Genomic DNA, 27,707 nt, shown 5'->3' with positions numbered 1-27,707 from the left:
CAGACACTGTGCACTTGACACTCTTGGGAAACAATGTATGATGTATTCTGCTGGGGGACTTTTTTGAGAACATTTTGTGGCACATGTTGTTTTTTTGTAATACAGCCATGTTGTCTTGATTAAGCAGAAAGGGCTTTGCACATCATCCAGCTCTTGCTCTGTGTGAAAACAATGATCTTTTTCTGTCGCATTCTAATCCATGAGTTTCTCTTCTTTTGATCCATTATTAAGACCACCCGCAAACAGTGTGACCACATCTTTCCAGCTCGTAGATATCTCTCGTTGACCATGTTTATTTATTTTCCACTTTTTATCAATCTGTGCAATTAATAATTTCCTCTCAACGAAGAATACCTTTCAATTCCCTGAGAGTCTTCACAAACAGATTGCCCCCATAGACACAACTGAGACTCAACAGGGGCTGCGTTGGCACTCGGACACCCTGTCAACAGTTTGCAGCTGCAGACGACCGTCCAGAACTCACCTTAGACGTTCTGTGAGAGTGAGAGTTGCATTAAGCCATCACAACTGGCTTGAAGGGATCATTTTCAAGCGTTACGTGCATCTCGTGTCGGTGCTTATGCAGAATAATGTACATTTCCCACCCCTGGGGAAACAACCCATACATCATACATCATACAATTGCAGCTGACCTGTCCAGCTGTGGGACGCCTCTATTCCGGGTCCTGTGTGGACACGTTAAAGATTCCTGCCATTTTTTGCTGCAAGACAAAGGGATTAGTGCTTTTCTTCCCCATTAGACTCAGTCAGTAAATAAGTCCTGGAACATTTGGACATTTGACATGTTAACCAGACGAGCACCTGCTTTACACATGGCACATCATTACCAAGGATGTTTGCTTTCAGAGGATGCTCTGCCCTCCCTCGGCAAATAATGCCTCTTTGTCAAATCGGCGGTCAGACACGTCTGCAAAGAAGGAACTGGGATTAGGAAAACACGGTGTCAGCCACTTCTCGTGCAATGCTAACCAAAGCAGACATCACACTGTGTTTCTCCAGTTGTCTTGGGCCAAGTCAATCCATTTACTCGTACGTCTGCAAAAAGAATTAGGTGATCTTTTTTTACTGTCGTTTTACAAGAAATGTTAGCTGGGCAGCCAGACTTGTGACTGACTTGAATGTTTTGAACACGGCGCACACTACCACTTTGACCATGATCTGTCCCCCATACACAGGCCGGTTCACTCTGCTGGTCTTAGTGCCAAAGACACAGCATGACCCTCAACATAGAGCAAGTTGGAGTTCAGTATATGGCTGAGCAGAGGAGAAGACACGTGTGGGAGGCAAGGGTGGGAGTGAATTGTCAAGCTGAGATCTTTACCCACAGTTCCCTAAAAACAGATATTCTTTTGGAGTCTGTTGAATCATCGTGGAACCAGAAGGAAACTGGACTGAGTTGCCCATAGCTGTTTTCCTCCTACAAATGGAGACAGCTTTGTTATGGTTAGTGCTTTATTGTAAGTGCTTTATGAAATGGTCTTCAAGGCAACTCCAAGGTCGAATGAGTTTTAAAAGCAGCAAAACCAACCTGAAGTGCTTCATTTGATTTTGATCTCCCAGGAGTTATACTGGCTCTGGGGCTCTGTTTACCTTTCATTTACCAACCTTAACAGTATTTACTGACATTATTTAGGTTTCTAATAATATGGCGATTGCAATAGTTGTACTCTATTAGTTGCAAATCACAAACATACCCCCATCGCTGGATTGTTCTTTGTTTCTGTGCTTTTTAAAGAAACGTGCAGCACATTTCTTAGGCTCAGATTGTAACACTAAGTAATTGTATACATTTATAATGTAATTTTCTTAGCTGATACTGATACTTCCTGGATCACAAACGTTCCCTGTGGTTAAATATATTACTATTGATATGTTTACATTTACAACAGCTCTCATAAAAACAGACTTAACTCACAGTAAGAGTGAATTTGACTGTATATTTGGAAGCCTTTACTTTCTCTGAATCAGTCATCAAACTGTGGACTCCATGTCTCTCTCCATAAAAGGTGCTAAACACTGCGATCACATACGCTGTCAAGCAAACGTGTACGTAAAGTGTTACCATACTATAGGAAACCAACTCAGCAGTGTGGCCCATCTGACCTGTTTTCACTGCGTCAGACTTCATATGCAACTCTGAGAAACATAGATCACACCAAATTGTTGTGTTCCTTCTCTGCGACTTTATGAGGGTCTTTCTAGACTCACATCTTCCAAAAGGTGTTTTAAAAGGCAATGTGGGGGTGCGCTATCTGGCAATTTATGCAGAGTAATCTTGAGCTGTGTCTGCAGAACGTCAGCTCTGGGCCATTTACCCCTCAAGGACTGTGCGATACCTGGAGGACATACATTCCTCCTCTCGCTGTGTGAGGAAAAGACACACTCATCTGTCTTATTTACTCTTATCCTAAATTCACTTTTTGGGCCCAGTAAGGCACCGTTAATGTGTGATTTGTTTTGCCCGCAATTTATTAACAAATATATGAACAACAAAGTATGACTGCTGTGTGTAGACACGATTGATGAAATGGTTTGGACGGACACAGCTCTTATCATCCTGGGATCATGAGATTGTGCAACGACTCTGTGCTTGTGAAAACCCCAAGAACAATAAACAAGTAAATGGCAATAATCTGAAACTGGTCTCGAAATGTTCGCAGACCTTTTCCAATTCGGTGTTCGCTTTGGGAAAACACAAAACCTTTTTATAATCTAATAAGGAGGCAAAGCCCTCTTCCTTGTGGTGCGACTGCTTATGTTGCCTTGTCTAGTTTTTCTGATAGTCCCTTTGCGACAGAGTTGTTTTAAAAATGATCAAATTGTCCTTATATCAGTGATGAAGAGAACTAGGTGCAGAATGTATTTGTTGAAGATAAAGGAAATAGGAGTATTTCAGGGTCTTTAAAATGCTGGTAAACAAGCCCTTGATGTATGATAAATTCCGAGTATATGGCGAAAGAGTTGATTTGTTAATATCCTGAATACCAGTATGTAAGAATGCTGTAATGTCTGATTGTATTCAGTACTGGCACTCAGGTTTACTGCAGCACTCATTTAGTTTGATATGAAACGTTTGGATTAAAATCCTTTCGATTATGGGAAAAGGGGAAATACCCCCGTTGGTCTAAAAGCACACTAATTGTGATTTGAATAATTATGTTTTGACAGAGGAATTCGAGTTGATGACAATGTAGTGGTGGTGATTTTTGTTTTCGTGACAGGAAGGCAGTGCTTACCGGAGGGGTGAAACAGTCAGTGACATCTTTGCTCTGTCTGTGATTTTTATAATGGGAGTTTCCCTATCATCAGCCATAACCTCGTCAGCGCTCGTCTGCTAAGAGTCTCCACTGCATTCACATTCCTCTGCCTTCCTGCAACCCACTAAGATCCCTAATACCCAGGGAGTCAATAATAATCTTGGAAGCAGGAAATCGTAGGGTGATTGTAAGTAAATACAATTAGGTGCATTTTTATTTTTAAGAAACATATTGGCTTTATCAATTTAAATTATATATTTTTTTATTATCATTCTGTATCAGGTGGGTTTCTTTTTATTCATTCTCTTATATTAACTGGAATAACAGTTCTTTTGTCCCAGTCCAGAGAAGTCTTATCTTCCATGCTGATTTTAATATAGCTGCCATTGCCAGTGTGATGGCGAAATGCATCTGATCTGGAGACGCTCTGTTGTGTTGCAACAAAGGAAAAATAAAACACCTTTAAGATTCGGCTCTTCATCTTATCCTCTGCCAAGCTCAACAATGGCTAAAAGCCTGGACAAGCCTCCTGTGACAGAATGCAGATAACTGTCGTTCCCTCCAAAACAAACCCTCGGCCTGTGAATCGGTTTGCTGCCGTGACACCGAAACCTAAGAGAAGGTGATTGCTATTCAGTTTAAAGCAAAATTTACCACGTAAGCTTTTTAGAATATTGTTTGAACCTGTAAATAAAGCTATAGACCCTTTTGAGGAACTAGAGAGACATGCCTCTTTAGCGAGGATTAATCATGTCAGCTTTATTAAGAAAGAAAAGATAAAACAAAATAGACTGGATAGGGTCCGTGGATCACTTAGTTATTAATGGCCACCAAACGAGCACGATGGGTTGAATGGCCTCCTCTCAATTGGACACTTTCTTATGTTCTTATGTCCTTATGAGTGTCAGCTCATGAAGTATGGCATCACCAGAGGAGTGCGAATACGTCAGTCACACGGTTCTGCAGCCTTGCCGTCGGTTCCCCTTGTCAACACGTTGTACGCATTAGTATTTCAACCCAATCAAATTATGTATTAGGGATGGTGACAGACTGACACTTTTCACCTCCCTAACTTCCCTGGGAACAGTGTTGATTTAAGAGTCCTTGAGAGAAGCTTACATGTATCTGGATTATTTGTTTTAACAGTTTGACAAATCAAGACTGCAAAGTGCAACCTGTCTGAAGCCGCGCTGATTTACCGCTTTCAGGGTAAATGTCACGTCGTTTTACCATGATTGGACTTGATTCAGCCCAGTTTTATAGTAATTACATGATCCTGCCTTAACGGAGACTCAATACTTGTCTCGTTATTCCTCCTGTTCACCTGTAAAGGATTTGCAATGCATTCATACATGTTCGCACTAAGTCACCATTGTAGGTTTAGTTTTTTTTAAGTGAAATAAACATGTGACGTGATGAGACCACTGGATACAAATCTTGTCACAGATTGCTTAGAAATCTTTCATCAATACTAAAAAGAACAGGAAGAGCAATCAGGCGCGGAATGTGCCCCAACAAATAAAAGCAACTTTGGATTATGAGAGAACATTAATAACCCTCCATATCTGGATCGCTGAAAGCAAACACACGTGGAGCATGTATATTTTTCTGACAGCAGAAACTCGAAGCCTTTGTTGGAGGCCGCCCAACATTGACATCATGATTATCTCTCCTTGAACTGAACTGGGCCACACAGAAAACACGCATGTGACAAATGCACGCTGATAGCTCACAACTACATACCTGTCCTATGCAACTCCGAACTCGCAGGGAGGAGATTAGCTGGGATGAAGTCTGACAGAATGGGAGCTCTTGCACAGTTAATGAGGCATCTACTTTGCCATTGTAATGTCAATAAATTGTCACATAACCAGGGTCTGACCTCATCGGGGTACACAGGCGGGAGAATTACTGCCACAAGGAATTTTCTTCTCCTTTTTTCTCTTGCGGTTGCTAATTGCCCGGAGCAGAGGGTTCTGTTAAAGCACGCAAGATTTGCTTTGTGTCCCGCGTGTGGATTAACGAAGGGGCTGCTGCAAATATTGTGAAATACTCTGTACATGATGTTGATGGTATAAACGTCACATCCACGTGTTCTTATTATTTCTGATCGAGGGATAATCACTCCTGAGCCCTGACTCTGTAACAGTTTGCAGCCACACCTTGGCAGCCCGCTCTCCCGAGTGCCCGATCCGCACAACCCCCCGAAGGAGCACCAACCTGGCAAACACACACACAGTGCTCTTTGAAGGACCCGGGGCTTGGGCAAGATTGAATGCAATGTGCTTTTGTACAACTGCTTTTAAAGGACAACTCACCAATTGCTTGTTGATGTTTACAGCGATTCTTTTCATGACTTGCCTGGGGGATGTGTTGCATAATTATAACAAGAACAAAAGATGCTGTGCTGTCACTGTTCTGCTTTTCCCGGTGTTTTTTCAGCGGTGGTCTCGGGCTTTATTGCTTGGATGATGTTACATAGGGGTAATTAGTTCAAGGGGTCCTGATGACATCATCTGGATCGGAGCTGATGCACAGAGCATATTTTGAAGACTGATGAAATTCATACACGAAGGGAGAACATGTAGTTATGGCAACAAAGTGCTCTATAACATTACGGTGTGTTTTATTTCTTCAGTTTATTTCTCAGATCCTTCAATAATTTCTTTCTCAGACCACTTGTTTTGCAGACCCCTCTCCAGCATGCATGAGATTAAAGGAGTCTGGAGAGTCTGCTTTGCATGGTTTCATTTATTGTTTTCCAAATCTTATAGGATATGTTTTGCATGATTGCGCATTTTTAATATTGAAATGGTACTTGCCCCGCTAGTGACCTATGTGCAGCAAGTGAAAAAACATATTAAAAATATAAATAAATCTATAGATCTATTTTTTCCATTCCAGCTGAGGTCTGTATCATTTAATTGGTCCAATGATGAATAAGTTACTTACATTTAGAATATAAGAAAGTTTACAATCGAGAGGAGCCCATTCGCCCCATCGTGCTCGTTTAGTGTCCATTAATAACTAAGTGATCAAGGATCCTATCCAGTCTGTTTTTGAATGTTCCCAAATTGTCTCTTCAGCCACATCGCTGGGGAGTTTGTTCAGATTGTGACGCCTCTCTGTGTGAAGAAGTGTCTCCTGTTTTCTGTCTTGAATGCCTTGAAGCCCAATTTCCATTTGTGTCCCCGGGTGCGTGTCCCCCTGCTGATCTGGAAAAGCTCCTCTGTTTGATGTGGTCGATGCCCTTCATGATTTTGAAGACTTGGATCAAGTCCCCACGTAGTCTCCTCTGTTCCAGGGTGAAAAGGTTCAGGTCCTCAGTCTCTCAGTAGGACTTTCCCTTCAGACCTGGAATAAGTCTGGTTGCTCTCCTCTGAACTGCCTCTAGAGCAGCGATATCTTTTTGTACATTTGTGTAGCATTTGAAGGTACCCTTGAATTTCCTGGAGCAGGGTTGCAGACCAGTGATCTAGAGGAAGCAAAGTATCTTATCAAATGGTCTGGAAGTTTTAAAGCTTATATCTGGACTCACATCCTAAACTCTACTGCTTTATTGCACTAATATGCAGACTTCCTCAATTCTCTGGCCTGTCATAGAAGAAGCACAAAAAGCAGCGCAGTAAGCAGTGCTGATTTACAGGCATGCTTCTGGCATACATCTATCTCCATGTACGTGGTCTGGTCTGTCCCTTGAGAGACTGCAACACGTACTGTCACGTCTGTACCTCCACTGTGCGAGAGAAAGGTAAACAATACTCGTTGCCTCCTCAGTGGAGCCAGTGGAGGAGAGATGAAGACTACAGAAAGCTGAATAATAAAATGTGGATGTAGGGATGATATTCAAGGCCGTAGAACAATCAATGTATTACATGGTGTTACTTGTGAAGATGAAGGCTTTGTTTGTATGCAAATGATAATAACGTGCTTTTGTTGTCACAGTATTCCACGAGTGTTTTTACCTTAATTGTGAACTTAGTATCAGCAAAACCCCACCATGGTCTGAAATACAGTTTTCACCAAGAACAACATATTAATTTTCTCAATGCAAGAAATGCAGCATAAGAAACTTATCAAGAAACTTTATTTTGCAGATTCAAGGAACCAAACCAGTTTAGTTATTTAAGATTTTATTAAGATTTAATTTTGAATTCTATAAGAAGCTTTTAAAAATCATCTTCTCGAAAGGTGTCCAGGAAATGTGGATTATGATTTCTCAAAACCAAATTTAATAAATCACATTCACAGGGTTTTATATGACATGATGTTTTATTTTAAATCGCATCTTAAATGAAACCGTAACATTTTATTTGCCAGACAAAGCAGTGAGAAAGTTTGGAAAAAAATCATAAAAGGGCGATTCCAAGAAAAGGTGAATATCCACGTGAATATTACAAAATGCATAGTATTTGGGCAGCAGGCTTTTTTGTTCATTAAAGAGCCTCATTTTAAACAGCTGTCATTACCATCTCCAATTAAGGGTGTTTACTGCAAAAAGAAAACGCAGATAAAATGAAAAAAAAATGTTTCATCATGTTCAGTTGTGTGGGAATCCAGCTTAGTTATCAGGATCATGTGACTAGTTTCACCACAGCTGATACTCCGCCATATTGTATTTCTATTATTTCTGACATTCCCTATTGGGAGAAGTTTACAGTGTGCAGAGATTTACCCAATACAGTGTGATGCTGCTCTGTTTGCTGAGGAAAGGTGTGCCGCCGAACACGAATTCCCCTGCAGTCCAAAGTCTCGGTCACTGTGTTTCAAGGTTTTCATCAAACCTACGTGCTGTTCGCTCTGTTTCAACCCTGTGTTTGGGAAATGTGTTCCCAGATGTACTATTTCCAAAACGTCCCTTTTAATTTGTTTCCAAAATCAGGGTTTGTTTAAAAATTACTTATTTGTAGAAAGGAATGCAAAGGGATATCATTTTATTTCCAGCCAGTTCCCTTTTATGGCGTTGTGTTGCGGAATTATGTCGAGCTCTTGGTTCTGTCCAAACTTCATTAGCAGGTTTGTAGCTTTTAATTTTGTGGCGTAGAATTGGGACCATCGGCATCTGGTACCAAAACCTGTTTTTAATTTATTTACCTTTTTGTTAACACTGTTGCATCAGATCTTTATTTTTATTACAATATTAGTATGTAAAGGCTTTAAATAATACACAATAAGGGCATAGCCTCAGTTCCTCAACTTTTTTTGATGTATCTGCAGGTTGTTCAGGAAATATGCGACTTATCAGTTGATCACAGGAGGTGGGCGAGATGCTGCGTACATGCTGAGTGCAGTGTTTACAGCAACAGATGCCTTTAGCACACAAGGCTGTTTGTGAATGCTTGGCAAAATCATATTTTCTTTTTAGATGTAATCAGTGCATTCAATATACTATAAACTGTGTATACGAATGACAAATAAAGTTGTACCTGTTTTAACAATTTCACCTAAAAGTGTTTTAAGACACTGAGGATTTTAACAATTGAGTAATAAGTAAAGCGAATGGCTCGGCAACAGGAGAAAATAAATGCACCGATTCCATTATCCCGCTGTCTGAGATATCCAGCTTGATTTGCTCTGCCTGTTTTGATTTACAGTGATCATTTCCTCCATTTTTTATTTGTCTGCAGGTTCCAGATAAAACATCTTCCAGGGCGAGCACACACTCATACCCAATCTCCAGAATAGAGACATACAGTACTATGTGCAAAAGTTTTAGGCAGGTGTGAAAATATGCTGTAAAGTAAGAATGCTTTCAAAAATAGACATATAAATGCAAAGTGAGTGAACCGAAGAAAAATCTACATCAAATCAATATTTGGTGTGACCACCTTTTGCCTTCAATACAGCATCAATTCTTCTAGGTTCACTTGCACAGTTTTTGAAGGAACTCGGCAGGTAGGTTGGTCCAAACATCTTGGAGAACTAACCACAGTTCTTCTGTGGATTTAGGCAGCCTCAGTTGCTTCTCTCTCTTCATGTAATCCCAGACAGACTCGATGATGGTGAGATCAGGGCTCTGTGGGGGCCATACCATCACTTCCAGGACTCCATGTTCTTCTTTACGCTGGAGATAGTTCCTAATGACTTTCGCTGTATGTTTGGGGTTGTTGTCATGCTGCAGAATAAATTTGGGGCCAATCAGATACCTCCCTGATGGTATTGCATGATGGATAAGTATCTGCCTGTACTTCTCAGTATAGAGGAGACCATTAATTCTGACCAAACTTGCAAGGAACCTCCACCATGCTTCACTGTTGCCTGCAGACACTGATTGGTGTACTGCTCTCCAGCTCAAACAAACAAACTGCCTTCTGCTGCAGCCAAATATTTCAGATTTTGACTCATCAGTCCAGAGCACCTGCTGCCATTTTTCTGCAGCCCAGTTCCTGTGTTTCTGTGCATAGTTGAGTCGCTTGGCTATGGATTTGATGTAGATGTTTCTTCTGTTCACTCACTTTATATTTAGTTAATTGATAAATATAATCTATTAACGTGTATTTTTTAAAGCATTCTTACTTAATGGCATTTTTCACACCTGCCTAAAACTTTTGCACAGTACTGTACATTTAACTTTGTGAGGCTTCTGTAAAGTATTTCCATCCATATGGTCAATCAGTATTCATGTCAATATTGCTCTTGGGGAGTAACAGGGTATTGTATGCCAGGGCAGTCTGATCAGTGTGAATAACAGCGGCTGAGATTGTGGGCGTGTAGCTTTGTACTTAATAAGATCATTAGCATCCATTATGTGAGCCTTCAAGAAAACATGGAGCGCTATAATAATATCAGCTGAGTGAAGGTGGGACGGACGCATTGGTTTCTTTCATGAACTGACTGTGGGAAACAGGATCGTACTTCAATCTGATAGAGGGAATGTTTTTTCAATCCCATTGAGTCACTCGTGAAGAATGTTTGGATTAATCCAGCCGGGCAGGCCGTCACGGTGGACCTCGAGGTTTGAGGAGGTGGAATGCAGGGAAGAGTTCGGTCAGTTTTCAGTGTCTGAGCAGACCAGGACGGTGAGGGCGTTATCCCATGAAACAAGCTTATATGTATGTATGGTTGGATGTATAGATGGATGTATAGATGGATGGATGAGTATTTATTTATTTAAAGATTGTAACCAGTAATGAAAGAATATGTTATACTGTAGTTTCTTTAAATGCATATAGATAAACAAAAAAAAATACTCCCATTTCAGTGGCAATTACAGGCATCTTTAGAGTTCAAAGAGTTCTATAATGATTATTTTTAATGTGTATATTCTTAATCTCCAGACAGAATGTTTTAATCAATTAATGCAATCTGTGATTAACAATATTAAACATACAACTCGGCTGTCTCGCAAATAGTAGATGGAATTGAGTAAGGTATGTATATATAGAGAGAGAGGAGAGAGAGAGAGTGAGAGAAAGAAAGAGATATATTTAAAAAATAAATGACTACTAGGCCTACAAGAAATGGTTTAACAGTATTGCTGGTATCTGCAATGCACCATGGGAGTTCGCACTGACTGTATTGCTGATATGTAAAGCTGGGACTGTGGTGCAGTGTTAGCTATTGATCTTGTGTTTTCCAGCAAAAGGGATACATTGAATTATTGATTGGGATAAAGTCCTTGACTTCAAATATTAAATTGCAACAGCGCAAAATTGATTAAATCTCTCTGACCCTACCAGCATTGAGTTGTGCCACTTGGGAGCAAAGCAAACTCAACTGGTCCAAAAAGACACAGCTGCGAGTTACTACAACGTGACTAATAATGGAGGGATTGCAGGGGGGGAGTGATAAATCATTATCAATTAGAGTGCTAAAACTCCCCACAGGTCAATATGTTATGTGTACAGATGGGTGAGCCCTTATTAATCAGTATTTCAATTCAAATAATGCATAGGCAAGCATTACACGGATAAATAAATAAATAGGCTTATTAAGCAACTTTTCAATGATACCATACCCGTCCGTCTCTAAAACAAGGATCTCAATGGATCGTAAAAGGTTCTGTGGGAAGCAAATGCCCCGTGGGGTAATTACAGTTACCGCATTTTCTATGGGTTAGAATTACGCCAGAGACACCAATCGAATCTCTCCATTGTAAGGTAAGGGACTAGTACCGTTATTCTCCTATGTTTGGGTCAGTCAGATTCCTCTCAAGGTGGGCCAGTGTATTAACACAGTCTTAACGATCCATTAGTCATTCATGAATTAACCATTACTCAATTAAAATAGAAAGAGCAGGTTGTAGAAGCGTCCCGTCACCGAAGTTGTCCTTAAGAAATGGTGCGATGATTTTTATTGAATTACCATGTACCTCGTTACCAGACTCTTCTCAATGGCAGCTCTGGCATCGCGAGTGTGGATGTCATTTGTTAGCGTATAAACACAGTACGCACTCTCAGAGCCAAGCAGTTAATGGAAAAATCAATGTCACATAAAGACTGCATTAGTATATCCACTGGAGGCTAAGTTGAAAAGAAAAAGAAAGAGGGAAAAAAAGAAAACTCTTGATAAATCAGGTCATGCCATGCTCGGGCTTAAAAAGAGATCCAATACTCTGCTTGTAATAACATAATTATCTTGGGCTTCGTTAATCAGTCCCAAACATTCTTTTTTCTTCTTGTGTTACTATCGTAACGGAGCAGTTGGCAGCGTAACTTGGGTCCTGTAAGGCTCTTGGTTTTGGGAATATTGTGCAAGCTCCTGGCAAGCTTTAAGGTCTCTCTTATTATTACCTTAAGATAAATGGTGCAGCAACAGAAAGCAAACACAGCACCAAAGGAGGATACGTGTTTTGGCATTCTCTTCAGAGTGGTAATTACTTCAGCAAATGTTGAAATTCGTGGGCTCGGTATTGTGGCATCTTACTCATCGTTTTTTCCCCCCGTATTATTCTTTTTACGGCATTGTGCCTAGCTAGACCCATGAGTGTGCATTTTTGCGTTCCTCTGTTCTCTTTACAGCCAGGTTTTGAAAGAGCACTCTGTTCTCTAACCACACTCGGCTCGGGTGTCTTGCTGGGTGGCGCTGCCCACACGGCACGTTATCATGAGACAAGCGCTTCTGTATCTGGTTTCTGTATTGTGGAGTCCTGGGAAGTGTGGCACAAAGGGCTCAGTCGAGGGTACGGCACGCTCGCTCCTCGGGGTTTGTGTTGGTCACTGGCCAGGCCACGTGTGAGCTGCTACTCCCCGACTCCCTCTCCATCCATGCGTCTCTCAGGTCATGTGACTGTGGTCACCGGCATCCTTCCACGGTACAGACAAGCCCTGGCGTCTCTCGGGGGATTTGGTCACGTCAGGCATGTTCAACCCTTGAGTGTAACCCTAAAAATGTGTTAAACAATGGATATTTTGCACAGGATATTCCCACAACGTATTTTATTCAACCTTGGATGATTTAAGTGACTTATATGCCATTTCTGATAAGGCCATAAACAGATGTAGTTACCACCATGACAGACCAGAGCTTTTCTGTTGATAGAGATCTAGAGATGTGTGCAGTGGGTAAACACCTGATTTGATGGATTTAGAAACACATAATTTATGATTAATCTTCATGAAACTGAAAGATGAAATCAGGAATCATGCACTTTTTAAAACCTTCGTGCATCTAAAAAGGAAATGCAAGGTGCAGCTATGATCAGTACCGTACTGTTTCTGTATTGAAGTCCTCTGTTCACTTGTTTTTGGTCCACTTATGTAATAAAAAAACAAACTCACAAGTCATTAAATAAGGGTCTGTCTCTTTAAAAAACAAACAAACAAACAAACAAACACATGGGATAGTGTATGCATGCCTGTGTCTACTCACACACTGTTGTTTTTCTATATGAAGTAGACTGAGGGATACACAACCTCCACTGTCCTAGCAGGGGAGTGCAGGCCTCCCATTAACCACAAAGCTGGCAATCCTTTAGTGCATAAAACCCCTTTGCCACCTAAACACAGAAGGGTACTTTTTAATCAAGTTTAATTTATACCAGACCTGGCTTTCACCACTGTTGGGCCCATTGAAACTGGGTTCCCTGACTTTTTAGTTATTTGCTCTTTTCAGATTAAGTGCTAAAATCAACAGCCCTCAGGAACGATCTGGGGTTTCAGAATAATCATCTGGTGAGCGCTGCAGTGAGTTAGTGCGCTTTAATGGAGCAACCCTCTGTGTGACAGCTCTGACTGTAAACGATCAAAGTGGGGATAATCTCGCCAGGGTGGATTTAAGGACAGAGCGTTTCGGTCACAGTGTTCAACCCCCGAGTGTCTATTTACTTTCTAACCTTTGGACAAATCTTAGAATCTCCCTGCCTCCTAGCCATCATATGTTTTTACCTGACGTCCAATGTAGAGATAGCTAACAACTGTTTGTAAATTTGTAATTACTTACCATTACTGGAGAGTTTTTAATCCCTCACAAGTTCAGGAATACATCATTTAGACTTTGGATTTAGGAGAAAATCTAATGAGGTAAAGGAAACTTCATAAGTATACATTTTGTGACTATAAGTCGCCCAGGACAAGGGTGTCTGATCTGAATAAATAACAATAGTAATCAAAATAATAACAAAAAAACAAATAACACATTTTCAGTTCAATATTCTTGTTCTGTGACCCTTTACATTATTACACCTCCACTACTGCGTGAGTTATGCACAATATAAAACATGTCAGTTTGACGTTTGACACACCCCTCTTTGTTTTAGCCCTTTCTTGAATGCACAAAGCTTCCATGTTCACATACATATTGTATAACCCGTACAACTAATCCACACGTAAAGCTCCTGCACCTCACAGCCAGACCGAGTCCTCTGCAAGTGTGTTGTTGTTAATCTTCAGTTAGACAATTCCACAGGAAGATTTATGAACCTCATCAGATTGTGGTCTGACCTCCTCATCCTGCCAGTAATGATGTTTAAGGTTAGAGAGCCTTTGCAGAGCTTAAAATAACTATTTCAAAGTAAACTGCACGTTGTAGGGCGCTCATTAAACGAAGGAAGGCAGAGTGTATCCTTTCATACATTTTTGATTACCGGATATCCCACATCATTTCCAAATAATAGGCAGTTTAGACCTGGAGATTGGCAATTACATCCTGTACTGTAAGACTTTTGCTTTCCAATCCACCATGTGTTGTTTTTTCATGTTAATTTATGTACCCAGAACAATAGTGGTAGTAATGTTACATTGAATCAAATAATATTGAACCCTCCGAGATACATATTTCCAAAGGCAGTATATGTATATTCATTACTGTTTCAGCAGTAACATTTTAATAATTAAAAAAGCTCAAGGATGCAGAGCTTGATTCGTACAATATGTGGAACAATAAGTGCTGTGAAAAATATCCCTGCTTTCCCGAACTAGAGACCCTGCTTTCTGTGATAAAAAGCTGTGTGACTGATAACTCTCGCCTGTTTCTCGTTTTGCTTTATTTTCGGCTGCGTCCTGTGGCACTAACGCAAGTGCATGCCTCGTTTGTCTCTCGGTCAACCCTGGCTTGTTTTCGTGGGCCCTCTCCTTGATCAGACTCATCTTTTCACTTCCCTTGTTGGAACTAGGAAACGGCCGCACGTCCTGCGGTCAGAGGGAGTTCCTGCCTGCGTGTGTATTGTGGAGTCGATGGGTAGATCTTTACAGTGTGATGGTTGTCTGGTGTGAAAGCCGCTTATCGGCTATAAAATCTGACTTTGGCTGAGTTTTTTATTTTATGCTACTTAAGAGAGAGACTCATGTTTTTAACGCAATCATGTTTTCCGAATTGCCTAAAGCATGAATCCCACAGCTTTGCTCTGAAGCCAGAGATGAAAGAGTTCTGTTGCACTGTGAATTTCAAAACAGATCCAGGCCTGATTCAAATCTAAACTGACGCACTACATTGCTGACAACTATTGTACTAAAGGGGTACTGCAAATATTCTGTATTTTGAAATCCAAAATGTCAAATAATCCTTTGCACAGATGTCCACTGACACACAAAATCACAAAACACTGCACCGGCTGCACTGATCATGGCAGACTCAGAGTGCCATACATATGTTGTGACTGTGCTACGTGGATAGAAAATGACCTTGCACAGTTTTATTATGAATATATTCCTTTCTGTAGTGTGAATACCACTGTTACACTCAAGTACCAAGAAGATAAGGTTGCACTAAAGAACACAAAGCATATGCTGACTGTGTTTTTAGCAAATATAAAAGGTATTCTTCACCCGGGTTCCTGGTGTCATGGTGCTGTCCCCAGGAATATCCTAGAAAGACTTTGTTTAGGTGGATAATTCATGGTCAGAAAACAATCTGACAGCAGAATGGCAAACAGTGCCATATATCTCTCAGAACTGGTGAATGGCATGGCAATGAATAGGTTTACACAAGGTTTAGAAATTCCAGATTCTTCCATAGTTGTTGGAAAGTGAGGAAACGCATCGTAGAAATGTGGGGTAGTCAAACTGAAATATCAATCCCTTTCTTACACTGCAAAACTGGGGAAATTGGGCGCTCTGCTTCGGCAGGAGAGGTGGCGTTCAAATGTTAACCCCTTCACAGCACTTTAAGGACCCTAATATTTCTACAGCCTGCTGTTGTGGCGGAGGGAAAACAAAGCAAAACACAAATGCAGAGTAAACTTGTTCTACTTCATAATTCATGGAGACCTCAACCCCCCGTGTAAAAGCTTGCCTTAGGTACAAATCCAGCTTTTGAAATAAAAAACAGTTCATATTTCCTCAGAATTTGTTTAAATTAAAACCCACAGTTAGTCGTCAAGTTCAACTGTAATTTGCATGCGTTAAAGATATACAAAGCTAAGCCTAGTATGTATGAATAGGCCTTCATACCCAACGTCTGAGTAGTTTTGCCTGTTACTCCCCAATTTCTCCATAAAGTTAATGGAAAGCAGGGGTGTCTGGCTTGCTGGCCGTGTTATCATTCTAGAAGGCTAGAATCATCCCCTGATCTCCTTTGTTGTTATTGACAGCGAAGAATCAACACACAACACCATGAAACCATTGTTTATCGTCTGTTTTTGACAGGCCTCAAATAGAGACAGTGCTTTAATCGCATACAGATGTGAGTGTCTGAGCCCGGCCAACTGCACATGAGTAATTTATTAACTGCTGCTTTAATGCCTCCCATAAAACATTCCTTGCAGAATCTAGAAATGGACAGTTTGTATCAGCTGTGAGGTTCTGCGTCCCGATTAGCAGGATTCAGCGCAGAGGCTACTTTTGGGTTGTCGGTAGTAACTCTATTTTTAAGCAAATACAGGGACAGGGCTTATTTTAAAAGCAAATTGCAATGGGGTATGAGTATCTGGATCAATTAGGTGTTAAATGCCTGGAATAATGTCAGCAAGTGATTTCATAATCAAATGTTATGTATTTTTCAAAAGAGATGCTTTTCTTTGAATGTATTTCACTCATGAAACATTTTCTGCCACACTTAGACACTTAAACTAGTTTTTACACACTTGTGTTTCCACATGGAACTTAACATTTTGGATGGTCTTCATATGAGAGTTTTTTTTATATGTGCTATGCATCACTAATAATATACTATATCACATTTTTATATAGTTGCTTTTCCCCAAAAGTGCATTTGAGAGATATAACTCTAACCGTAATTAGTTTGCTTTTGAGGGAAAGTGACTGTCAAAGCGGGTCTGATGTAGCGCATGTATAGGAATTTTCCTCGTTCTGTATTCGGAAGCTCGAATGTGTTTTAGCTAAATGGGTTGTGTTTCGCAGCGCAGTATGTCTTTTGCGGTATTGTGGCTACTGTGAGTTTTGCTTGGTCATGGCTTGAGTAACCATTGTAGTAATTCAGTGAGATTAAATTACTCGTTATAGGTTTATTTGTTCTTGTATGTCAGTGGTGACATCATTTTCCTCTGGTGTAAAATGTTTGACAAATATTCTAAATATATCTGGTGTATGAGGACTATAATTTATGGCAGTTGTTCGCTGTCCATATTGTAATTGGTAATTACTCAGATTGCTCAAAGCTATGGTTATTGATTTGTCATACCAAAAAGGGGAAAAAACATAAAATCTGAAAGGCAGGTTCACAACACACTCCAGAAGTGTTTGCTAGATTGACGTGCACAACGACATCTTAGTACAGACAGAATGTACTTTGTCATGATGTGTCTCTTGTTATACTACACACTTTGTGACATCACATCCAGACTAGATAAGCAGCATAACCATTTCCCCCTGAAAATAAAACGCAATTCCTCAGTTACAAACCTTACAGATTGCAGCAGCTCAATTGTGTGTGTGTGTGTGTGTGTGTGATTTTACTTGTCTACAGTATTCACAACACATTTTAAGTTAATGTGTTGAAGCCCGTTTGCTTTCTGAGATGCAGTAGACTAACTGCAGAAGAAAGTCTGTAACTTTAAATAAGCTTTACTGTACGATAGGGTGCTGGTTTTGGACGGGAAAAGGTATTGTGATACATACTTTTGTTTAAACCCAACTGAGTTCATATCTATAAATATTTAGCCAGCACAGACGTTTTGGGAGTGGAGCATGGATGATGTTTTTACTGCAAAGTTATTTTTAAGTATGCAGACAATGTGGTGACCCTGGGTAGACAGCCAGCAAATTTAAAGACACACCATGCGCTGGAAAATGCACTATTACCATAGTTTTAGTTTTTTCATCAGCTGGAAGCCTCCAGAGAAAATTGGAAAGGTGTCTATTTACAGCAGGGCTTTTAAACTCCACTACTCAACGAAACCTAGGATTTCCTTCGCCTAGCTGCCTATTTGTTTATTTTTAACTGTATACTATACAAGATTATAATTTCCTGAGTAATTTACTGAAGATGTTGAGAATCCATATTTGTTGCTGGTTGGATTACATTTGTGGGTCCCAGGAGCACAAGCGTTGAGGTCAATATCAGACGTACATACAGATCAATGGCATAGATTTTACAAAAAGTTAAATAAATATATTCAAAGAACAGATTTTAAACTTCACTGAGGTTTTTTTTCTCGGTGTGTGTGTGTCTTCTTTTGTTCTGTTTCTTAATGCAGTTTCCAGATTTGACATTAGGACCGGCTCCAATTAATTACTTAGGTGTGTGCCTGAAAAGTTTGTTAGTTTCTCTCCTATTGCTTGTAAGGCTCTCAAGATGTTACTGTGTCCTGTCGAGTTTAGCCCAGGCCACTGTGGAAATGAACCAAAAGTAGGTGTGTCGAGTGTTGACTCAGATAGCGGTGATATTTCCACACACTGTCTTGTACAGAAGATGGGTGGATTACATTTACACAGTGACTAATGTTGCGACAGCAAAATAAATCCACTTTTCCTGGGGACAGGCTAGTCTCCCAGCATATGTTGTCAATCTAGCTCTCTCTGTCTCTCTGTCTCTCTAGACTGGCCCCGGGAATAGTATATTCATTTCACTGGATAGACTAGAGAGAGAGAGAGATGACATTTGGGATGGTCTGAAGCAGCGCTGGTTCTGTGACCTTTTACCTGGGAATCTGGTACAATGGGGTTAAGCTGATCTTGGAATCCCTTGATGACAATTGCAATTGGATCGACGTCCCCGGGTCTCAGTGCAGGAATTTGAACGCATGCCATCCAGGCGCAGCTCTGCGGAGCTGCAGCCAATCACAGCGGGGAGTGTTCTCTCCACGCCGGCCAGGGACCCTCTGTGAGCGCATTCCTCGTCCAGATGTGAAACACGGGCCGCCCCGCTGGGAGCAACCAGGGCTCCCGGTCCAGCCATGTTTAATGGTGAACCCAACATAAACATTCGCTCTAAGTGGCGGGTTGGGGAGGAAGAGGGGAGGGACGGAGAGAGAGAGAGAGAGAGAGAGAGAGAGAGAGAGAGAGAGAGAAGAGAGAGAAAACAAATGGTCTGCCAGAACTTCTTTACAGTGCTGGAGATAGGAGTTAGGGCTCAGGAAAGCATTCTTCTGAATCAAGTCAATACACCGAAGCCCTTATTTCAAATTTCACGCGATTATTATTGGTAGCTGTAGCAGTAGTTTTAATAGTTGTAGTAGAGTCGTAGTAGAGTAGTTGAAGTATAAGAAATCGCATTGCTCATTGCATACAGTTATCTCTCTGGATATGTAGGTTACATACTTGTAATCTGCATTATAGAAACAAACAAACAAGTCTTTGTATTATATATACTGTATAGTAAAGCTGACATTTGGACGCAGGTGGCAGAATTATGTTGCTCCTGTATTTCCCAGCTCTGATGTGAGGTTGAGTTTGTTACTGAAGATGAATCGTCTGACTTCAGAGGCTTATGGGACGTGTTCTCCAGTCGTGCGTTGTTTAGTATTCTTTCAGTCCTTACCTGCGTTTCCGCCGTGCCAGTTCACCTCTCTGCGTGATTAGATGTCAGTTAGTTCCTCTTTCATCTGCGTTGGAGTAGCACGGATCGTCTTTGGTTGCTATGACAATCAAAGCAAATGTCGAACAGGTCCCCCGCTTTCCATCTGAGAGGATCTGCTGAGGATGCTGCTACTGAGGCCTGGCATCAGATGTGACTGTTTCCTCTAAATTAATGTTTACCCTCAGTGTGAGTTACACATACCACCCCACACATCAGTTTCTGTATTGTATTCATATTTGATTGAAGGTCTGTAGGGAATGTTTGCTTTAGATTCATTTACTGGCAAAGTAAACATTTTAATCTGATCATTCCCATTGCTTGATTCTGACAACAAACCACAACGCACTGAATCGAACGCCCTCTGATTCGCAGCGTGCTTGTGCAACACTTTGCCCGTGACTGTGTTGTGAAATGCGACGTGTGTGAAAATAAGGAAGTTTTGTCATACTTTAGGTCTCCACATGAATTAGGAGACTGGGGTGTTTCAGTTTCAGTTGGCCCGTGATTTAATGAGCGAACCTTTGCTCCAGATATTGGGCTTCTCTGTCAGGCACGCAGGGGTATCTGTAACGGGGCTCTTTGCGTATTTCAAGACAATCACAATCCTGTCACTCTGAACTGCATAAAAATCCCCTGCAACCCTGCTCTGGTTGTTTGTGTAGCAGGTTATGGGCACTGCAGCACCGAGTAATGGTTGCATGCATTACACATGTACAGTTTGCATTCCTGCCACAGTAGAAGAGTGTGTTGAGTTGTCAGGCATGGCCAAACTAAAGCGTCTATAGAGCACTTTATCGCACTCAAATATTTGCCCCTACACATTCCCAATTCAGCTTTCAGAAGTTAAAATAATGTTATCAGCTAAAACAATTGCAGGTAAAAGCTATAAAGAAGAGAAAAGCAAATACAGTATATTATGATGTAAACTTGAGTCCTGAACTGAGAATTAATCTGATACATTAGCAGTAACTGGTATTGGCATAGTCAATTTATTTTAAAGGATAAGAACACATGTGAAGACCATGTATTTCCTCCTACATATTATCATCATCTCAGGCATGAATTATGATAATCTTTTTTCTTAGAACTGATGAAGCAATGAAAACATTAGCTGTACTGTACTTCCAGACAAATAAATATAATTCACTTTCTGATGTTGTTGCTGTTTTCAGTTACACACACATCAGCTAGTTAACTGCTGGTTGTATTAGCTGAACAACATTTAAGTGAGAGAGAGAGAGAGAGAGAGAGAGAGAGAGAGAGAGAGAGAGGGAACAATAGTGTGACAGTACTTTTTATTATTTTTCATTGTATTAATCTGCATAACATTGTGCTGGAGCTACCCTGAAATCATGTGGTAATGTAATGCTGGCTAAGGGGGTCTGTGGTTATTTTACAGTACATATTTCCCAGGAAATAGAATGTTTTTGTAATGCTCTCATGAACCCCTGTGTGTCTTTAAATCATCGGGTATATATATCTCATTAGCGATGAAAAGCAGGACACAACTGGTTAACCCAAGCCCAAACAATGGCTCCGCGGTGTAGTTGTGTAGAACAGGAAGAGAAGACGCATGTAAATTGGCCTTCGAGTGGCTCACCGAGGAGACTGGCTTGAGGAGCCTGTTTTTTATATAATTAATTCAGGTTTCCGTGAAGCTGAGGAGAGAAGGGCTGGTGTAAAATGGAAACCCTGCCCAAAGCAGACCAGTGAGTGCAGGGCATACAGGGACACACACACACACGCACACACACGCACGCACACGCACGCACACGCACGCACACACACGCACACACACACCTACGAATTGCAAATTAGGCAAAGAACACGATCCGCAAACAAATGCGAAATGTGGCTGATAAATATTCTTCCTCTTCATCTTCTCTGTGGCTTGTGGAGAGAGAAGATGGGAGAGAAGAGTTTTAACTGACACTCGATTGTGCCCTATTTCTGAATGACTCAGAAAGGCAAGTATTGGATCCTAGTGTCTGTCTGGCACTCTAGAGGAGAGGGAGATGAAGCTATATGGTAAGTGAGTTCCTACAGCACAATGAAGTTAGCTGAAGTATTGATTCATCTTTATTGGAGGTACATTGTCCAGGGAGCAAAGCGTTTAGTATTTGTGTATATAAAATGGGAAGTGTTTGTTTGTTTGTTTTGTTTTTTACTTCTGTTTTTATTATAGTTCAAAGGCTAAATCCTTTAAAGGCTAGATTTGCTTCAGCAGGAGATCAGATCTCTCTTCATGATCCACAGCTCTGTCTGTGTTTCCCCTCGTCCCATACCGGAGGAAATTGACTTGATCAATGCCATTTACAGACCGGACATTAATGAAGTGAGGGTGCTGCTGGAGAGATGGATTTGGCTTCCACAGACGGACATCAATGGATTTTCCTTTGATTGGGACATTGACAGACTAATGGCAATTTCCATGTTGTGAGAATTGATAGAAATTAGATAATTAAATAAGATAAGAGCTTGTTTCCAGTAACTCAGGCATGTGCTTGGCAGTGCGGCTGTTATTCTTACTTTGCTTTTTCTAATCTATATTAATGAGCTGGACTCTGGGATAGTTAGCAAACTTGTCAAATTTGCAGATAATACTAAAATAGGTGGCTCAGCAGATACAATCTCAGCAGCACAGGCTATTCAAAGGGACTGAGATAATATTCAGTTGTGGGCGACACCTGGCAGATGAAATTCAATTGTGGACAAGTGCAAGGTATTACATGCACGTAACAAAAATGTCCACTATAATTACACTATGGGAGGAATAGAACTAGATGAAGTAACGCATGAGAAAGACCTAGGAGTCTATGTGGACTCCTCACTTTCTCCATCCAAACAATGTGGGGAAGCAATAAAAAAGGCAAACACAATGCTAGGGTATATTGTCAAAAGTGTAGAAATGAGAACAAGGGCAGTGATGTTCAGACTGTACAATGCACTAGTTAGAGCTCATCTGGATACTGTGGACAGTTCTGGGCTCCACACTTCAAGAAAGATATCGCTGCTCTAGAGGCAGTTCAGAGGAGAGCAACCAGACTTATTCCAGGTCTGAAGGGAACGTCCTACTGAGAGACTGAGGAACTGAACCTTTTCACCCTGGAACAGAGGAGACTACGTGGGGACTTGATCCAAGTCTTCAAAATCATGAAAGGCATCGACCACATCAAACCAGAGGAGCTTTTCCAGATCAGCAGGGACACACGCACCCGGGGACACAAATGGAAATTGGGCTTCAAGGCATTCAAGACAGAAAACAGGAGACACTTCTTCACACAGAGAGGCGTCACAATCTGAACAAACTCCCCAGCGATGTGGCTGAAGAGACAATTTGGGAACATTCAAAAACAGACTGGATAGGATCCTTGATCACTTAGTTATTAATGGACACCAAACGAGCAGGATGGGGCGAATGGCCTCTCGATTGGACACTTTCTTATGTTCTTATGTTCTTAATGTATTGGAGCAGATCTATTTATATGGAAGTGGAAAGTCACACTTGGGCTCGCTCCGTCCTAGACTCAACCCAAGACTGTTCTTCTTCTATTTAAGTTATTTGAGTTCATCTGAGGATCTTTAGATGAATGTCTCTTTCTACTTTTTGATTTTGATTGATCAAACACGAATACTGTTTGTTTGATTGATGATTGGTCATTGATGCACTCTGTGACATTTTTGGGGGGAAGGAATTGCATACTTTGCTAATATAGGACAACCTTTCATTAATATACTTTTTTTCAAACACCAAACCACCATCATTATTTTGGTTCATTTCAAATATTCCCATTTGGTAAGCACAGATTTGAAACCTACCTGAAACCCATACTGAGGCATATGGTGAATATTATGCACGCCTTCCAAACGTGTCTGAACACGTGTCAGTGTGTCGCTCATATTTGTAAAGATAAATATCCATTATAGACCCCCTTGTATTTGAGACTTGCTTTTGTTATCATTCCACCAAACTGACGTGTTTTCTATCAGGTTCTTTCACACAAAGTACAGATCTGTTCTCTATCGCAGCTTAATTTATTGTCAGGAACCTCTTTCTTCGTGCGTTAAAGTACAAGCGTGTAATTGGCAAATCTCGGCTAGGTCGCAGCTTGGATCCGGTCAAGGCCAAAGTCTAGCTGAACGGACTGAAGAGCTGTTTTAAAAAAAAATCTGTTCGGTTTTGTAGGAACAAGAAGGAATTTTGCTACTTAAAATATTCATAATATTAATTTGGCCATCGCATGAATATACTTCACAGCCTGTCTGAGGACTTGAGTTCAAGTCTCAGTGTTGCTTACATGTGCTTGTGTGTCATTGTGCTCTCTGGCTACCCAGCGAAGGGTGCTATACAAATAAAAATGTATTGATTAATTGAAATTGCCTGGAAATCTGCAGGTGACCCATTCATTATGACACTAACTAAATCTATTACAGAAGTATGTAAATATAAAGTCTGAAGTGATTTTATTTCTCTTTTGTACGTTTCAGAAGAATTTAGATTCTTTTCTTTCTTCCTTCAGCCCGCCGGTTGAAACCATCTCGCTCTCCCGGCACATCTTGTTTTATTTAGGGGATTCTCTTTCATTCATCTCAGAGAGACTATCACATTTGGCTTTACAACTCTGGAGGATGTTCCTCCGTGCCTCCTACATTCTTGAGCCGATTCCTAATAAGGGAACTTTCCAAAATAACGGTTTGTCTTGCTGGACTTGAGTTTCTAATCTGGACCACCAACCATTCTTAGTGCTCGTGTTATTTCTGAACAAAATGAAGTAAATGTTCCTCTGCAAGAGCCAATGCCAGGTTTGCTGTGAGCAACAAGAGTCTGTCGAAGTTTGGTAGCAGGTTTTTTTATTTGGCAAGTGGGGATGTTGTGGGAGTTACAAAGTACGGATGGTTCTTAAAGATCTGGACTGTAGATTGAGGACCAATTTGCCATTTTAGTTCATTGGGAAACTAGGGAACGGGTCGGGGGAAAACAATACAGTTTTGTTAATGGGTAAGCACAGAATCTTACTCTTATATTTAGTTAAGTTCATATTTCAGGAAGTGATTATTTTGAACTGTGGAGATGTTTTATTTTTATTTTTTATCAACATTTGAATAACTGTCATATCTTAGATACTTATAAATGCAACAGCAATATTTAGATTTTTCTGCAGGAGCAAAATCTTTGTTTATCGTAGTTACATTATGGTGGCTGCAGTTCCAAAGTGTTGTTTGTTCCTTCACTTCAGCTGTGTATAATTCAACTGTCTACTCCAGATCTCTCACCAACTTTCTTGTTTATAATGATTCTTCAAAATAAATGCCTTTTTGGAAACCGTTATCCATCTATCACAGGGAGGGCAAGGTGTTCATCTTCTGGACAGAATTAAAGAAGAGAGAAGCACTAAATTGTTCAGTGAAATAAATAATGACTCTTAGAAGAGGCTAATCCTGAGACTCGTGCAAGAGTATATATAAATATTACATTTTGCCTATATATTTATTCTTCAATTCATTTATTTCAGTCTAATAGATCCATCCAACTTGTTAAGAGTTGTACTGCGGTCACGCCAGGCAGTTGTTGAAATGGCCTTCTGCTCGTGCAACATTAGTAGCTCTGTGCTGTGGACACAAATCATTGTGCTTGATAGATGGAATATTTTACCTGTGAGTGTGAGATGAAAATTAAACATTACTTTGTTATTGAATTGTTAATTCAATGTTTGACAGAGCAAATATGCACAAATCATTCTTACTATCCAACTGTAATTATTCTTGCTTATGTGTGTTTAAATATAGAACTAGAAAGCTACCAGCACAAGCTTTAACTCGGCTGCGTGTAAATCACATTTTCTGGCACTTGGCACCGGTCTGTGCCGTGGGAATATGGTTTATTCTTCAAACAATCCTTTGTGGTTCAGCTAACACAGGGAAACAACATGCTTTGCACTTTTATAGAGATTATTACTTTCCCATTTCCCAATCTTGATCTTACTCAGAAATAGAAAATAAAGTGTTAGTATTTAATGTTTTAACGTTATCACTAAGAGACCGGGAATAATCTGGATTCCCACTTCCGGGAAGTGTTTGAAATATTACAATTTCACTAATCTGATAAGAGCGCCTGAGAATTCCCAGTGTTTCTAAAAACAGACCAAACTACCGGTGCAGTGAAAAGCAATGAAACAAAGAGCCATCACTCGGCTTCATTAGCAGTCAATCATAATGTGTAAGAGACAGATGAGTCCTGACGCATCTAGTTATTTAACAAATAAAATACATTTGTATCATCAAAAAGGTTTAGTGATCACTTCTGACATGAACGAAACAGGAACTTAAGCATTAACCTGTATCCCTATCTCTGTATGTGTATCCCCTTACTCTGATTCCCGATTCTATATAAAGTATTACCAGTTCAGACTCCGAAATCTTGCTCACGTTTGTGCTTTTCTCTTCTTTGCAGGGAGACTTTACCTGGAACAGCATGTCCGGCCGCAGCGTGCGACTAAAGCCCGTGCCGATCCAGAGTCTCTCTGAGCTGGAGAGAGTGCGTCTGCAGGAAGTCGCCTTCAATCGGCTGCTGCAGGACTATGACCTTGGATGCCAGATAACGATCCCCAAAGGTACCCAGTCTTTTGGAAAATACTGGTCCAGTGAAAGATATAGCCCCTCAGTGATGTTAAGGGTGATTAGGGCTGGCTGGTTTCCTCCTGCGTGTCTCTGAAATATGGTACGCTTTCTGAAGAGTCCTCTTTGAACCATTTCACAGTCGGCTTTTGTGTATTTTTTTATCTGTGTATTGTTTGGCTTGAGTTGTTTGTCTTTGTCACAGAAAGCTTTTATTTGACCTTCAGTTCCAGCTGAAGTCAACGGCAGAGACTTTTCTTATTTTCTGAAAATTGTTATACCAGACCAGCTGTACAGATCAGACTCAGGATGAAGGAGTTCCTGACAGGCACCAATCCCACAACTCACAATTGTACTGTAACGGGAACAGATAATCAAAACACAATAACTAGTGCTATTGCAAAACATGCCAGTTTATTGTATAAAACACAACAGCGCATATTTAGGACAATTCTGGAAGCTCAATGTGTGTTGAATCACAGTGCTTGTGTCCGGACCCAGCTAATGGCATTTTAACAACAAGCATGCCCCCAAGGGAGAAGTTCATACAAAGCTTACACAACTAGCATAGTTTAACGTTTCGCAAGGAGGTTTCTTCCTTCCTGTTTTAGAGCTTTTGGGTTCTCTCCTCCTATTAGATTATATTGAAATCTGTAACAAACGGAATTGTGTTCTCAATGTGGGCTTTTCTGGAGAAAACAGCTATTGTTATTACAATAAAACCTGTCAACGATTATGATTACTTTCATGCAGAGATGCAAATTCCTCGTTCTTAAACAGGGAAAGATGTAGATTAAATCTCTCCTAACAGGACCAACGTCTGCCAGAGATAATTATTAAAGTTATTTAAAAAAAAAGGTTACTTTAAAAAGTGTAAGTGGAGAATATAATGTATTCTGTCTTTTCACCTTAGTATTTCACCTCCTTAGCAGACTGTCAAACTGTCAAGTCAGAAAAAATCAGCTTAGTTCATTCGCACACACCTACACATACACAACATGTTGCACAAAATTACGTGGGTTGCTGTTTTTCTAATGTGTCCAGATCTTCACTGTTTTATGAACTCTAAACCATGTGGGATTGCAAACCCTGTTGTGGGATTGCAGGTGAATTCTTTCAAAGTTTTGGGGGTCAGTTGACGGGGGCACATTGTCCTGCTCTCGGGAGATCACTTGGCTGGCTGACTGATTACATACCCTGGCGTGGGATCTGAGAAAGTAATGCAGTGCTTCAAGGAGAATATGTGAAAATATGAGACGCGCTTGATCACCATTGCGTCCTGAGCTCACCTCTGGCACAGACTTCAGTAACTCAGAGACCAGTTTCTCTCTGGACAGTAGAAAATACAGGAGCAATATTTAAATGTGTCTGCTATCCCAGTAGGCTTAGATGTTTTTCAAGTTTATATTGCAGATCATGCTACGTCTTTGCAAAGCCGTAGGCGAGTGAAAGTGAAATATC

General features: G+C 40.6%; 1 protein-coding gene across 3 annotated transcripts in view; it reads left to right on the top strand.

The window, feature by feature from the left end:
* Positions 1 to 27,707, top strand: part of LOC136750815 (rho GTPase-activating protein 6) — a 111,842-nt gene that overhangs the window by 62,610 nt on the left and 21,525 nt on the right. For all 3 annotated transcript variants that reach the window (XM_066705912.1, XM_066705911.1, XM_066705913.1), the window contains exon 2: positions 26,083 to 26,242. In XM_066705912.1, the coding sequence (XP_066562009.1) occupies positions 26,083 to 26,242 (160 nt within the window). The remainder of the gene's footprint in view (positions 1 to 26,082; positions 26,243 to 27,707) is intronic.

The sequence above is a fragment of the Amia ocellicauda genome, chromosome 6 (assembly GCF_036373705.1).
Source record: "Amia ocellicauda isolate fAmiCal2 chromosome 6, fAmiCal2.hap1, whole genome shotgun sequence".
NCBI lineage: Eukaryota > Metazoa > Chordata > Actinopteri > Amiiformes > Amiidae > Amia > Amia ocellicauda.
This window is presented reverse-complemented; position numbering and strand designations above follow the sequence as displayed.